Source organism: Liolophura sinensis, chromosome 5 (assembly GCF_032854445.1).
Source record: "Liolophura sinensis isolate JHLJ2023 chromosome 5, CUHK_Ljap_v2, whole genome shotgun sequence".
Lineage (NCBI taxonomy): Eukaryota > Metazoa > Mollusca > Polyplacophora > Chitonida > Chitonidae > Liolophura > Liolophura sinensis.
Genome location: NC_088299.1, coordinates 11,472,384 through 11,486,288, shown reverse-complemented (window position 1 = coordinate 11,486,288; position 13,905 = coordinate 11,472,384). Strand labels below are relative to the sequence as shown.

At 39.3% G+C, this 13,905-nt stretch overlaps 2 protein-coding genes across 2 annotated transcripts; one reads left to right on the top strand and one right to left on the bottom strand.

Moving 5' to 3' along the window:
* Window positions 1–9: 9 nt before the first annotated feature.
* LOC135465583 (ER membrane protein complex subunit 4-like) lies at window positions 10–7,425 on the top strand. Its single transcript, XM_064742843.1, has 5 exons — window positions 10–198; window positions 1,775–1,892; window positions 2,821–2,974; window positions 4,062–4,219; window positions 6,728–7,425. The coding sequence occupies exons 1-5, from the start codon at window positions 152–154 to the stop codon at window positions 6,761–6,763; spliced, it is 513 nt and encodes a 170-aa protein (XP_064598913.1). The 5' UTR covers window positions 10–151; the 3' UTR covers window positions 6,764–7,425.
* A 4,970-nt stretch (window positions 7,426–12,395) lies between these two features.
* Window positions 12,396–12,920, bottom strand: LOC135465460 (mitrocomin-like). Its single transcript, XM_064742700.1, has one exon. It carries the CDS (start codon window positions 12,918–12,920, stop codon window positions 12,396–12,398), a length of 525 nt encoding a protein of 174 aa, XP_064598770.1.
* Between the last annotated feature and the right edge of the window lie 985 nt (window positions 12,921–13,905).

Genomic DNA, 13,905 nt, shown 5'->3' with positions numbered 1-13,905 from the left:
GCTGTTAAATGAAACGTTTACGTATTCGAAACAAAAACACCAAGAAAACCGAGGAAGCTTTGCGGTAAACGATATACTACCCAGAAATTAATTGTTGTTCATAAAAGAGCTCTTTTGCGATGAAGGTATGTAAAGTCACTTCACTTCCAAGATGTCTTCGCGAAGGCGACACAAGTGGGCAATCGACTTCGTTGGGAGGTAAATATATTACCATTTTGTGAAATGTATGTTTTCCTTTCTAGGCGTTCGTGTCTCGTTCATGGCACGCCTACGTTTGACATTGAAACTGACATAAGATGAGAACACCAGCTTTGCTCTCAGCTGTTCTGATTACTAGACAGATTAAGCGGCTTGCGGTTCTGGTTCTGGTCTTAGCCAAAACACATCAGTGTCAGGAGAATAAGCCACCTCACCTACAAACTGGAATTATGAGCAGAACAAGTACAGTGCCCTGCACCAAATGACATTTTGACATAAGACAACTGTTTGGTACAGTTGAGTACATAAAAGTAACATTATTGCCAGCATTTTTTCCCGCACCAACTTAAAAATTATTTGCAAATTCCAGACTTGAACTGGTTCAGTCAAACACCACTGAAATTCGTCAGCCCAAGGCCGTCTGTTTAACATTTGACGACTTAACCTCACACATCATGTGCAAGTTTGCTTCAAAATGCAAATAACATGAAAAAAATGGTATGTGATTCATTGTCTAAAAGAAGATTGCCTGACTTTTGATTTGATTGACTGTATAGACCAGAGTTTTCTGGTCAGTTGAAAGCTGAAACTATCAAAAGACCTTAACCCAAATCAGACAAGTCTTTACCTTAAAAGAAGGGACTTGACTCACTGTTGTCAATGATGATTCTTCAGTAATGCTCAGATTGACTCACTGTACTGCTAGCATTGACAAAAGACCAGGTAAATGCATCAGGTTTTTAAATGGAGCTCGCTCTGGTTTAGGGCATCTTTGCCCAAACAAAACTTTGCAAAACCAAACATCAGAGCTATCTCAAACTATTTTCATCCAAGTAATTTTGTACAGTTTTAATTAATCCCGATATGGTAAGAAAGTTAACACTTCAAATCATATTTAACACAATCCAACATATTTCTAAGACCATATCTGTATGACCTGTAAATCACAAAATTTCAGAGTTGTAGAGCACTTAATCATTGCAATGTGATGATGGTAGACATATCGAACATCTATGTGTCTGTGTCACCACATTCAAATACTTTCATATATTCATTGATTGTTGAAAACTTAAGGCTGCATTTAAATATATGTAATAAGATCGCTAATGTGTTTATATGTAAATTTTGACAAATAAACTATACCTTAAAAGCTTGTACCCACTGTTTTGACGGAAACAATGAATCAGGGTCCTGTAATTTTCATGTGACCGTGATGTCTTTTGCTCTTTTCTGTGGTATGCCAGGGGGCCTCTGTGGCCAAGGTGGTTAGCATGCCAGTGCGGCGCAATGACCATGGAGCCATAGTGGTTGCTGTGATTTCAAGTTCAGCCCATCCTGGCTTCCTCTTCAGCTGTATGTGAGAAGTTCTGCAACCTGCAGATGGTTGTAGATTTCTCCCAGGCTCTACCTGATTCCCCCCTACTATAACGCTGGCAGCTGTCTTGAGGTACGGCGTATATCACAAGTGAAATAAAGAAATAAATATTTTATGTTAATTTGTTTGTTTCAGGATGTTTCATTGCAAAAAAGCCATTAGTGACTCAGGTTTGTTTATTATTCACTTTTTATGTTACAGGACTCGAGGGGAGAGGCAGATTGCCACAGCTGACTTGCGTCCACCTGTGGGATATTCAGACACAACTGTGTCAACCGATCATGCTAATAAAGAGACAGATGTAGACTTGATTGCAAAGGTACTTGATTTAAAGTGGGTTACAGCTGTGTGCAGGTCTCGTTTTTTCACTGGAATCCAAATCCCCCAAAATTGGCTTATTCAAATGACACTGAAGGCCCTGGAATATAGGCCTCGATCACTAACATTTGTACTTATCTGAGGGATTAAGTATTTGTTTCTGACACAACTTGCTTTTTATTACTTACTTGCCATGAGAAAAGGGATTAAAGAGCAATTGCAGTATACAGGAATCTAAAACCAGAATACTGTGAGACGAAGTTATTGGAATCTGTTGGAATCTAACAAAAATATTATGAAAAATGAGCTCTATTTATGTCACTAACAGAGAAAAGATAAATTTTTTGGAGTATGGTGTAAAACACTAATCAAGTAAGTAAGTAAATTTACGGCAATGTGGGAACACTGAATCTCATATTTTTTATTCTGGCTCATTCAGCTAAAACGTTCTCATAGCAGCCTTTTAACTTTTGACCAGCGAGGTCGCAGACTCGCATTCATTTTGTGTTAGTTCAGCTGCTGTTTTAAGTTAGGCAAGAGAATAAGCTAATAAAAAGAATGAATTGCATTAGACTCCAAATAAACTTTCTGGGCCTATATTTTCTGCAAAATGTCAGTTAAGAGAATTATAAGGGGAAATCTGTCACTGGTCTAAACTCTCTGCCCGATGAGAGAACACGCAAATGAGGCAGCGCAAACTTTCTACAATGCAACTTTCACTCGTGGATCGCACATGTAAACAATTCAATAGATTGAAAGCAAATTAGAAGTCAAGTAAACCAAATACAGTCTTCTTTTATATTGATAATGTTTTTTTAAGTACTCGTAATTGTCAATGGCAGAACTGAAGTTACACAGTATACCGCATAATTACAACACATTGCCACATCTGACATTGCTTGGAAATTCTGTATTTTTTATTTTTAAAGAGATCCTGGGACATTGCGCTTGGGCCAATTAAGCAGGTTCCCATGAATTTCTTCATCATGTGGATGGCAGGCAACACTATTTCCATCTTTCCTATCATGATGGTTGGCATGATGTTCTTCAGACCTATCCAGGCCTTTATCCAGATTCAGTCAAGTCAGTGAAACTTACTGTATCTATTCATATTAACACAAAACCTGAAGTTTATGTTAAACTGCAATATTTGAATGAATAATTATCTTGGGAAGGGTCTCTTATTCTACATATATGTATAATCTCATACTGGCTTCTTCTCCCGCTTTACATGGGACGGTCTGTCAGAAACGTGCAGATGATTATGGGCTTCCCCGGGGTCTGACCGGTTTCCTCCCAGCAGTGCCCGCCATGATGCTGGTCGCCGTCATATAAGAGAAATATTCTTGAGTATGGTATAAAACACCAATCATATAAATAAATAAATTTAATTCTACATTTTCAGCTGAAGGATATACTTATGTAGTCCTATACTTCAGTTCATTATTCATTACTTGCAACTGTATTGCAATGGTTAAGTGTTGAAATCATCTGCCTTATAAACAAGATTGGTAGCCTTGGTGGCCTTGTTAGCCCTGCACTTTCCTCAATTCAGCCTTTAATACAATGCCTTCAACCATAAATACTGATCATTTCAGTGTCTATGTTGTGAGGCATCATGCCTGGTGTCTTCAGCAGTGTATGCCAGTGAGGCAGCACAATGTGTCTGAATCATGCCCATTCATAATGTGATCACAGTAATGTTAAAATTTTATAAAACCTGAGAGAAATCAATAAAAAATTATTACATGGATGAAAGAACATTCAGCTTCAAGAATGTTTTATTATTAAGTGATATTCCTCAGTAACTATGGAAGTCTTGTGGTTTACCACAGGCACACAGGTTATTACCTCCACCCTTAAAACTGAGCGGCTCCAGCCGTACCTGGGAAAGTCTGCCAGCAATCTATGGATGGTCGTGGGTTTCCAGCGGGCTCTGCCCGGTTTCTTCCCACCATAATGCTAATCCTCGTCGTATAAATGAAATATTCTTGAAGACGGCATTAAACACCAATCAAATAAATAAATAAATAAAACTGACCAGTGTTGTATCAGTGAAAAATTCTTGAGTATGGTGTCAAGCAATAATCAAATAAATAAACAAGTACATGTAACTGTCTCAACTTGAAACCATGAAGTCATTGATAGATTGTATGAATGTGTCTTTCAGCTTTCAAGATGATTGAGGGGAACCAGTCTCCCGTGCAGAAGTTTGTGTACTTTCTGGGCAATCTGGTGTGTCTTGGGCTGGCTGTGTACAAGTGCCAGGTGATGGGTCTGTTGCCAACACACGCTTCAGACTGGCTTGCCTTTGTGGAACCCTTAAAGGTATTGGAGATGAAAGTCTCAGTGTGTTAAGGGAAAAGTAATGATAGCTAAGCTTGTATTGTGTGTCAACATATATATGCATAAAATAAGGATGAAAATAAGGATGAGGGTTGAGTGCATATATATATATATATATATATATATATATATTAAAGGAATGGCAACCCCATGCGCAAGCATGATGTGTGCCAATGCAGGAACAAAAAAAAAAAAATCATCAGTTCATTATCTGGGTTTGTCTCCTTTAAAAACACAGGTGTAATGGACAGAGATGCAAAGACAATGGAAAGGGAACTCAGTTCTGAGAAAAGATGGTCATTAGGCCAATATTATATCAATTCATTAAACACTGAACGAATAACTACATACTATCTAGAATTTCTTACATCGCAGTAAAAAGGAGGCAGCAGCCTTGGAGGTTTTCATTATGTAACGATCTGAACAGTTTAAAAGGAAGGGTGAGTGACCCCACCTTAAATTAGATCTGCAAAAAAAAGTTTCCTTGCATTATTGTAGGTTTTGCAATGAAATAACAGGTGTGAGATGGAATCTTCTACTAAACAGGTCTTACAAAGACCTGAGTCATGCTGATTGAATCTATGTAGATACGAATTCACTGGGAAATGACCTGAGACCAGTCCGTGAACAAAGAAGGAAGCTGCACAAACCGAGAGGTCACAAGCGGGCACATTTGATGGAAAAACCTCCCTTTCGCGTCATTATCTCAGTCACATGCCACAATCTAAATTAAAAGCTTTTTGTTTGGTTCATCATTTCTGAAACAGAAATGGGTATTACATGAGTGACATCTTTCATTAAGTGGCCTGCCTTAGCCAGTGGGTAATTTTGCTCGTTAGCAAAGATACATGACTCAGTACTCACTCAAAGAATACAGAGACCCCTTCGAGGGCTAGACAGGTATATAGGTATAAAACTTCAAGGACGAGTGGTAAGCATTTGATGACATTCGAACATTTTAAAGATTTCAAGGCAGATAGGGAGTCACTTAATATAACAGATTTCAATGGTTTAAACACGTTAAGAAACTGGACAGCCTTTAGAATACCTGTTAACTCTGCAGAGTAAATAGACATGTAGTCAGATAACCTGGACTTGTTACTATAATTAAGTTCTGGGATGCTAATGGTAGCTGAAACCTTGGCGGTATCAGGGCATTTCGAGGCATCAGAAAATATCTGCAAATACTCTGACCAATTTCTTATAATGTAATCATAGCAACACATTCTGCTGACCTTGAGTGCATATCTTCCAAGGATAAACCCAATGACCATTATGCCTATAAACGGTGTAGTTTCAAGTCTTAAATATTTTGGGTGCTGCCATTGTAACTTGCTAATATGTGGGGTAAATCATGTAGGTTTGACCCAGACACTCAACGCTAGCTTTAACAGTTGAACAGAAGATTTATAAATGGATCATTTCATTTGGAGACACGAGAACGAGCTACACAGAAGCTCCAAATGACAGTAGAACGCAACTATTTCTTCTGCGACATTGCAGTGCATGTGTACTGCATGTATGTTTTATGAGCATTCTTACACCAATAATTGTGACATAACACAGGAAAGAACAAGTGAGTTCACAGCAGTGGACCATCTTGATACAAACGGAAAGGCGTTCCCATTGGCCTTGAATATGTCATCAACAGTGACATAGCATATAAATAGTTAATTCTCTGAAAGATTGTGATATTTTTTACTAGTGAAATGAAGACCCCCATTATTGAGAAACAACAGATAAAATGCTTTCTTCTAATAGAACATATTAGCTAAAATGTTTTAATGTCAAAATGCTTAAGTTGTCTTTTCCTTTAGGTAATAAACAGGAAGATAAATTTTTTGTGTACATAAGAAAATGTTGATTTAGAGCCGTGATGTTTGTTGAATGATGAAGTATTAGTTTAATACACACAATACCTGCTGGTATAGCTGTGGCTTTAAGTCAGGAGTTTTCACTGTACATGTACTTGTTGAGGTGTGGTTGTTTCCCCTTCCTATAATAGTACTTTATGGTTCTTCCAACCATAAATTTGGCGACATTATACACCTATATGTGAAATATTCCTGGTCATAGCCATACAAATTCAGTGAATAATGTAATGAAAGAAGGAAACACATGAATTACTGGTATTTGCCAGGTGAAATACTGTCCACGAAAATAGCGCAATTTAATTATTTTTTACTTGAAATAAAAGGTGAAATTTATTTGAAACATTTAATATACATAAGGACATCTTTAGATAATTCTTTGTTGGGGATATCCCAACACTGTCTAAAAAATAGGGTGGATTGGTAAAGAATTTTTTCCTTATTCTTACTATAAATGAAAAAAATAGAGTTTAAAATATATTTTAATATATTCCATCAATAGGCCAACAAAATATTTAGTGTATGTTTTTTTCGGGTGGTTGGTCAGGTTACACTCCACAAACATATTTTTAATAATGCCTTAATGCATCTGATCTAATGTTGTTGTTTTTTTTTACAGAGATTAGAGTGGTCTGGTGGTGGCCTACATCTGTAACAGTCATCAGAGGTAGATGAGGGAGTGGCCTTCACCTGTGACAAGGAGGGACAGATCTATTGGTCGCCTGTGACGTTGAGTGGAGGAGTGTGGCATGGCTGTATCTCTGACTAAACTTTCAGAGACAACTGTGGTGCATTTCACTTGATTAATACAGGCGTTCTTCTGGTGTTTTCATGAAGCACCATATCTGCTACGCATCGAAAATGGTGAAGAATTTGGTGTTGATAGATAACATTACTGTCATTTTCGCATATAAAGGAGACAAAGGAGACACTGTTCTGGCTTAGAAGAATCAAACCTGTGGATCAAGTGGGACTCAGAATGTGCAAAGTTCATATACATGTTGGGAATCAACTATATTTAATTGGTTTTCAGAAAGTGTTACGTTGTTTAAGCTTATATTTGATTGATTCATCTGTATATAAGCTCTCGTAATTCAGTTGTATCTGTCAATAGGACAGAGAGTACTAATTGTACATGTTTTGCTGGAGTTTGATTTCATTATGGAATATTTATATATGAAGAATCTACAAGAAAACAGCTGTTGGTCTCAGTGTTTGTATTAGGGTTCGTATGGTTTAGATTAAATTTTAAGAAATGGGGTTTGAAAGAGAAAATTGTCAATTGTCATAAGTGTTCAAAAATAAACAGTTCCTTAACATTGTAAGATTGATTGTATTTTTGTTATTTTTTTATGGGTCTATTGGTGAGAATTGCCAGAGGCCCATTATGAAGGCATGAAAAATTGTGAAGGAATTGCCATTATAAAGTGTTATACATGATTTTTCATGGCCTGTTGAAGAAGTTATCTGTTAAATTGTGGAATGAGCCGTTAGTAATCGTTTGCTGTACGTGATGAACATTTGGCTATAATCCTGAAAGGATTGAAAAAAAGGTTGACAGATTGTACATGTATTTTATGTGTCTTTGCCATATTTGAACTGTTGAGATACAACCAGACAGTGTAAGGACCAGAACATGTATTACGATATGTTGCCTTGATCTGTTGCCACATACGACAGTGGTGCAAATAATGATTTTCATGCTCACACTAACCTAATAAATAGAAATGGGAACGACTTAGTTACAAAAAAAATTTTGCGGAAAATGTCTACAATCTTAAAGAATGTCATGATAGGATGTTCTGGCACACTGCATTCTCTTTAAGGTCATGTCATAATAGGATATTCTGGCACACTGCATTCTCTTTAAGGTCATGTCATAATGAGGTGAAGCTGGGTCCTAAATTACAGACAGAAGAACAGTGAATTGTACTAGAAGACAATTGGTCATTAGTTACAAGAAAAATAGAAGAAGAGCAATAGGCCAATTTCACAGCTCTTGGGCTCTAGTTTATTGTTGTCTTAATTTTATTTACAATCTGATTATGAAAATCTTCCGTGGGCTGTGAAGTTTTGCCTAAGTGCTCAAAACTTTTACACGAAAAGTGGATCCTCCTTGCAGGCTTAGTTATCTCAGGTCTTGACATGACAGTGGTAAATGGGGTTGTGTGCTGTAATCAGACCAGTTGTCAGGCCTTTTACCAATGGGGATGTGTGCTGTAATCAGACCAGTTGTCAGGCCTTTTACCAATTGGGTTGTGTGCTGTAATAACACCAGTTGATAGGCCTTTTACCAATGGGGTTGTGTGCTGTAATCACACCAGTTGTCAGGCCTTTTACCAATTGGGTTGTGTGCTGTAATCACACCAGTTGTCAGGCCTTTTACCAATTGGGTTGTGTGCTGTAATCACACCAGTTGTCAGACCTTTTACCAATGGGGTGGTGTGCTGTAATCAGACCAGTTGTCAGGCCTTTTACCAATTGGGATGTGTGCTGTAATCAGTTGTCAGGCCTTTTACCAATGGGGTTGTGTGCTGTAATCACACCAGTTGTCAGGCCTTTTACCAATGGGGATTGTGTGCTGGAAGCATTGCAGAAGACATTGATCCATTGGGTTCTGTGCTGGTAATTATCAGGAGAGAAATCTCCTGAGATTTGACCAATGGAGACAGTGGCTTTCTACCACGTTTGTCAGATACTTGAACAATGCACAGTGGCCTTGTACCAGGTTTGTCATGTTTTTGGCCAGTGAGCATTGGTTTTCCTGCAGGTTTGTCAGGTATTTTGCCAATGAGCAGTGGTTTCTACTAGGTTTGTCAGGTATTTGACCAATGCACAGTGGCTTCTCCCAGGTTTGTCAGGTATTTGAACAATGCACAGTGGCTTTCTACTAGGTTTGTCAGGTATTTAGCCAATGGGCAGTGTTTTCTCTCAGATTTGTGAGGTATGTGACCAATAAGTAATGGTTTCCTACCTGGGTTATAGGTATTTGGTCAATACACAGCGGTTTTGTGGTTTCTGTCAGCTATCAGCCAATCCACACAGTGGTTTCCTATTAGGTTTGTCAGGTATTTGACCAGTGTACAGTAGTTTTTGCCCAGGTTTGTCACAATGTACAGTGGCTTTTTATTAGGTGTGACAGGTGCTTGGCCAATGCACAGTGACTTTTTCTCAGGTTTGTCAGGTATTTGGCCAATGCACAGTGGTTTTCTACCAAGTTTCACAGATACTTGACCAATGCACAGTGGTTTCCTACTAGGTTTGTTAGGTTTTTGACCAAAGTACACTGGTTTTCTACCAGGCTTGTGAGATTTTTGACCAATGTACAGTGGTTTTCTCTCAGATTTGCCAGATATTTGGCCAATGTACAGTAGTTTTCTCCCAGGTTTGTCAGGTTTTTGACCAATGCACTGTGGCATTCTACCAGATTTGTCAGGTATTTGGACAATGCACAGTGGTTTTCTACCAAGATTGTCAGGTATTTGACCAATGTACAGTGGTTATCTGTCAGGTTCGTCAGGTTTTTGACCAATGCACAGTGGCTTTCTTCCAGGTTTGTCAGGTATTTGGCACATGCACAGTGGCTTTCTCCCAGGTTTGTCAGATACTTGAACAATTTACAGTGGTTATCTATCAGGTTTGTCAGGTGTTTTACCAATACACAGTGGTTTTCTACCAGGTTTATCAGGTATTTGGCCTATGCACAGTGGCTTTCTCCCAGGTTTGTCTAGTATTTGACCAATGAGCAGTGGTTTTCTACCAGGTTTGTCAACATACATGTGCATGACTGACACGAGGGGCACACGAGATGAGGTGTCAAATCCTGTCTGTGACCATTTGTCAACCACCCAGACTCTCGTTGCCTTGGTTTAGTCTGTTTCTATATTACATTTGATAAAATACATCATTTTAAGTAAGTACTCGACCAGTGACGTCTAACATATTACAAATATCATTACAAATATTTTCGTACCTAATTCTGCTTAAAATTAACCCAGTTCTAATTTGGTATTGTTTTATTTGATTGGTGTTATACGCCGTACTCAAGAATATTTCACTTATACGACGGCGACCAGCATTATGGTGGGAAGAAACCGTGACCAGCCTGGGGGAAACCCACGACCATCCGCAAGTTGCTGTAGGCACTTCCCACGTACGGCCGGAGAGGAGGCCAACATGAGCTGGGGATAGCGACCGCATGGGTGAGAGGATACGCGGTCATTGCACCGCGCTGGCGTGCTACCCCGCTCGGCCATGGAGGACCTGCTACTATTTAAGCCTTTGCATGAACAGCTAGAAAAAAGCGCTAACCGAGGTAAACTGACAGGAGGCCCAATTTCACGGGGTTTCATTTGCCAACTATCGCACTGTCGTCACTTCTCTGGTTTTAGACCTAATTTCTATACTATAGTCTTTTATATTGTATTCTTGCAAAAACGCGGATTCTACTCGTGGATTACAAGTTCCCGAGGCCTGTTACCTTTGCACGGTTTCCATGTGACTATCTTGTTACGTGAACAACTGCCGTCAGCTTCTAAATTTAGCTTGCCACTGTTTACATATGCTGAGTTCAGGGCCTGCTGTTTGCCTCTGCCTTACAATGTTCCAGAATACACTCGGTTCAGGGCCTGCTGTCTGCCTCTGCCTTACAATGTTCCAGAATGCCCAGAATATTCGGGGCCTGTTTGTTTACAACAAGTGTTCAAGAATTTTCTTATTCTAGAAAATTCCACCAGTCTATACAAGACCTATGAAAGCAGGTCAAAGGAGGAGAAAGGAGAATTATTGAGAGTTTTGGATGATTTCGCTGTGTATTATTTTAGTAGGCCTTTTGTGCTGAATTTTGGTGTCTTTATAGCCTCTGGCTTTGTTATATCATATCTCCACCGAGCACTTGTTCAGTCTGAACTTGTATATTTAATTTGTGCTCTTGTGTACACAGTGCTTATTAGTACACGGACCCTGTCTGTGGAATTTTGTGTATATTTGGTCATACACTCAGTTATACTGTGGATTTTCCCTCTTATTTGTGCATTTATGCCTGTATGGTTTTCAGCATTGTGGAATATATGCGTCCGTTTGGACACCGTTGTACATGTAAGTACTTTAGTATTTGTATAGATACTGCTATCATTTCTTGTTAAACTTAAGTTCTTTAGTATTTGTAAAAGTCTTGTTATCTATTCTTGTTAAACCTAATAAATTGTTGTAAAATAAAATCTGCTGGTTTTGGTTACTTTTTTGTGCGGCTAAACTGTCGTGTATTTCGAACAAGCCATCTCTTTATAATACAGACAGTTTGGGTCGTAACAATCTATATAAATGAGACCGTGGGTTTCCTCCGGGCTTTGCACGGTTTCCTCCCACCATAACGCTGGCCGCCGTCGAATAAGTGAAATATTCTTGAGTACGGCGTAAAACACCAATCAAATAAATAAATAAATCTATATCAAGTTAGCATCTAAGTCTGATTTTGATAAGTTGCTAGTTTATGAAAATGTTTTAAATGTCCTATTCTGAAACAGTTTTAGCTCCTTGTTCTCTTGGTAGTTCTTCCCACATCAAGCTCAAAAACCAGCCTGATACACGTATAACTGTTACTTATTTTCCATTGGATATGACTTTCTGAGAATTTTTGTTTAGATTCACTATGTTATAGCGGTCGCTTTAATGGATTCAGATGTGTACAAAATGTACGTGAAATTGGAACCAAGTGACAAGCATTGTCTTAGTTAATACTGTTTTGTCAATGTAAAACGAAAATATTGGTAATACGGCAAAAAACTCAACTAGTCGGGTTTTTTTATCCATTGTGTGCAATAAACAGGCAATTATTTCATTTCATATTTTCGTAAAGACATTTTCTTTAAATCAAAGCAGTGATAATTCTTCGTATAATATTCAGGCATAGAAATATCAATTTTTGAGATTGTTGACATCGGGTGGATGAGAGGGACCCGTTTGACCCCATTCCCCCTCCCGCCTCCACGACCTTTCTTTCGGTTAGAATAAATAGTATTGTGTGTCTAACATATATTCAAATCACTATCCAAATATCCAAAAATGCATTTTACAGGTAAATAAATGCTAGAAAATCTTTTTCCAGTGGAATGTCAGTCCACGTTCCAAAGAAATCTCGAAAACACCATTCCAGTTCAACACAACACATGATGTGGAACTCGTAGTTTGTGCATAATTTCCAGTACTGCAGAACAGTACCATATATGAATAAGACTGGGAGTCCATTTCCCATGTGCACATGTATCGATGAAATGTGCTGGCTATAGTTAGTGAACGATGTATAGGAATGAATAGTCATCCGACGGATCCTCGCCAATACAAAACTGAGTGATAGCATGAGTCATCTCCTCTTGACTGATGATTCCGTCACCGTCCAAGTCCAAACGTTTGAAGGCGGACTGGATCGCAGCGTCGTCTGTTACACCCCTTTTATGTTTGTAAGTGCGCCACTCGTCCAAGGTAATGGTGTTATCATGATCCCTGTCAAGGCTTTCGAAGTGAATAGTCGCCAGGGTTGGTACGTATGTTTTCCGAAACCAGTCAGTCTTTGTCAAAGCTCTACGTCCGATAACCCACTGAGCCTTCGTTAAGGAGGCATGTTCGCGAGGTAGATTATTTGCTTCACACATTCTTCCCCATGTCTCAGAAAGAATGTCTCCAAGAAGTTTTCCTCTTTCCTGTTTTCCCTCACTTACCAGTCGGTTTGGGTACGACATCATTTCTTCAATGTCCACAATCCCGTCTCTTGTCGTATCCACGTAGTCAAAAAGTATCTCCCATTTCTTTATCATGTACGCTTCAACATCGCTCTGCAAGAAACATATAGTTACAGGAAGTTGCGACTGCCTACAATACGGATTAGAGAGGTTTCACACCGTCACATGTATGTATTTATTCATTTGATAGGAGATTTACGCCGTACTTACTGTAAGAATATTTCCATTACTCGTCGCCGGCCAACATTATGGTGGGAGAAAACCGGGCTGAGCCGTGGCAAGCTGCTGAATATAATCGTATTTTCGACTTCGGCTAAGATTTACAGGAGAATGGGGATGTAAAGGCCAGTAGCGATTGTGGCAAGATGTGCGTAAGTATTTTGGCTTTCGGAATTGCCGTGCTTTATGTGTATTCAGGAGGAATCTAAAGCGCAAGCATCTAAACTGAACGAGAAGGTAGCTCTTCGTAAGCAATACGCCGAAATCGGGTGCAGACAGCTCTCAGGCTAAGGGTGGCTAGCTGTCACCCGCGTATCAGTATATATGTAAGCCACCCTTAGACCGAGGTCTCGGGCTACTTTCTGATGGTCGTCGGTTCCACTGGGCTCTCCCCGATTTCCCTCCACCATAATACTGACAGCCGTCTTATAAGTAAAATATTCAAGAGCGTGGAGTAAACCACTAATCAAGAAAATAAATAAATAAAGAAATCTGTCCATTCGTCGGTAGCTCGATCGATGGGACGTACAGTTGGTGGGTTGGTTGGCCTGTCGGTCAGCGGGCAGCTCAGACGGGTGGACGAGTAGTCGGTTGGACGGGACAGAAGACGGACAGTGAGTCGGTAAAGATGACGGTCGGTCGGTCGGTCGTTCGGTCAATCTGTTAATCAGTCGATTAATCAAGTGCAAGGATGGACGGACGAAGGATGTCCAAAGTGCTAATAAAATGACCAGTGAATGCGTCTCGCATCCATTGAATTAATTAAGAGTATTTCTGTCGAACACTGTCGATAATTCTTGATTAAAATCTGCGTTGTGGTGTTTCCGACTGACGTGTCGAC

What these genes read in the sequence shown, in the direction of transcription:
- LOC135465583 (XM_064742843.1), top strand. Translation starts at nt 152, where the DNA reads ATGTCTTCGCGAAGGCGACACAAGTGGGCAATCGACTTCGTTGGGAG. An exon ending in GCAATCGACTTCGTTGGGAG is followed by an intron (nt 199 to 1,774) that starts GTAAATATATTA and finishes TTTATGTTACAG; the next exon opens with GACTCGAGGGGAGAGGCAGA. An exon ending in ATGTAGACTTGATTGCAAAG is followed by an intron (nt 1,893 to 2,820) that starts GTACTTGATTTA and finishes TTATTTTTAAAG; the next exon opens with AGATCCTGGGACATTGCGCT.
- LOC135465460 (XM_064742700.1), bottom strand. Translation starts at nt 12,920, where the DNA reads ATGATAAAGAAATGGGAGATACTTTTTGACTACGTGGATACGACAAGA.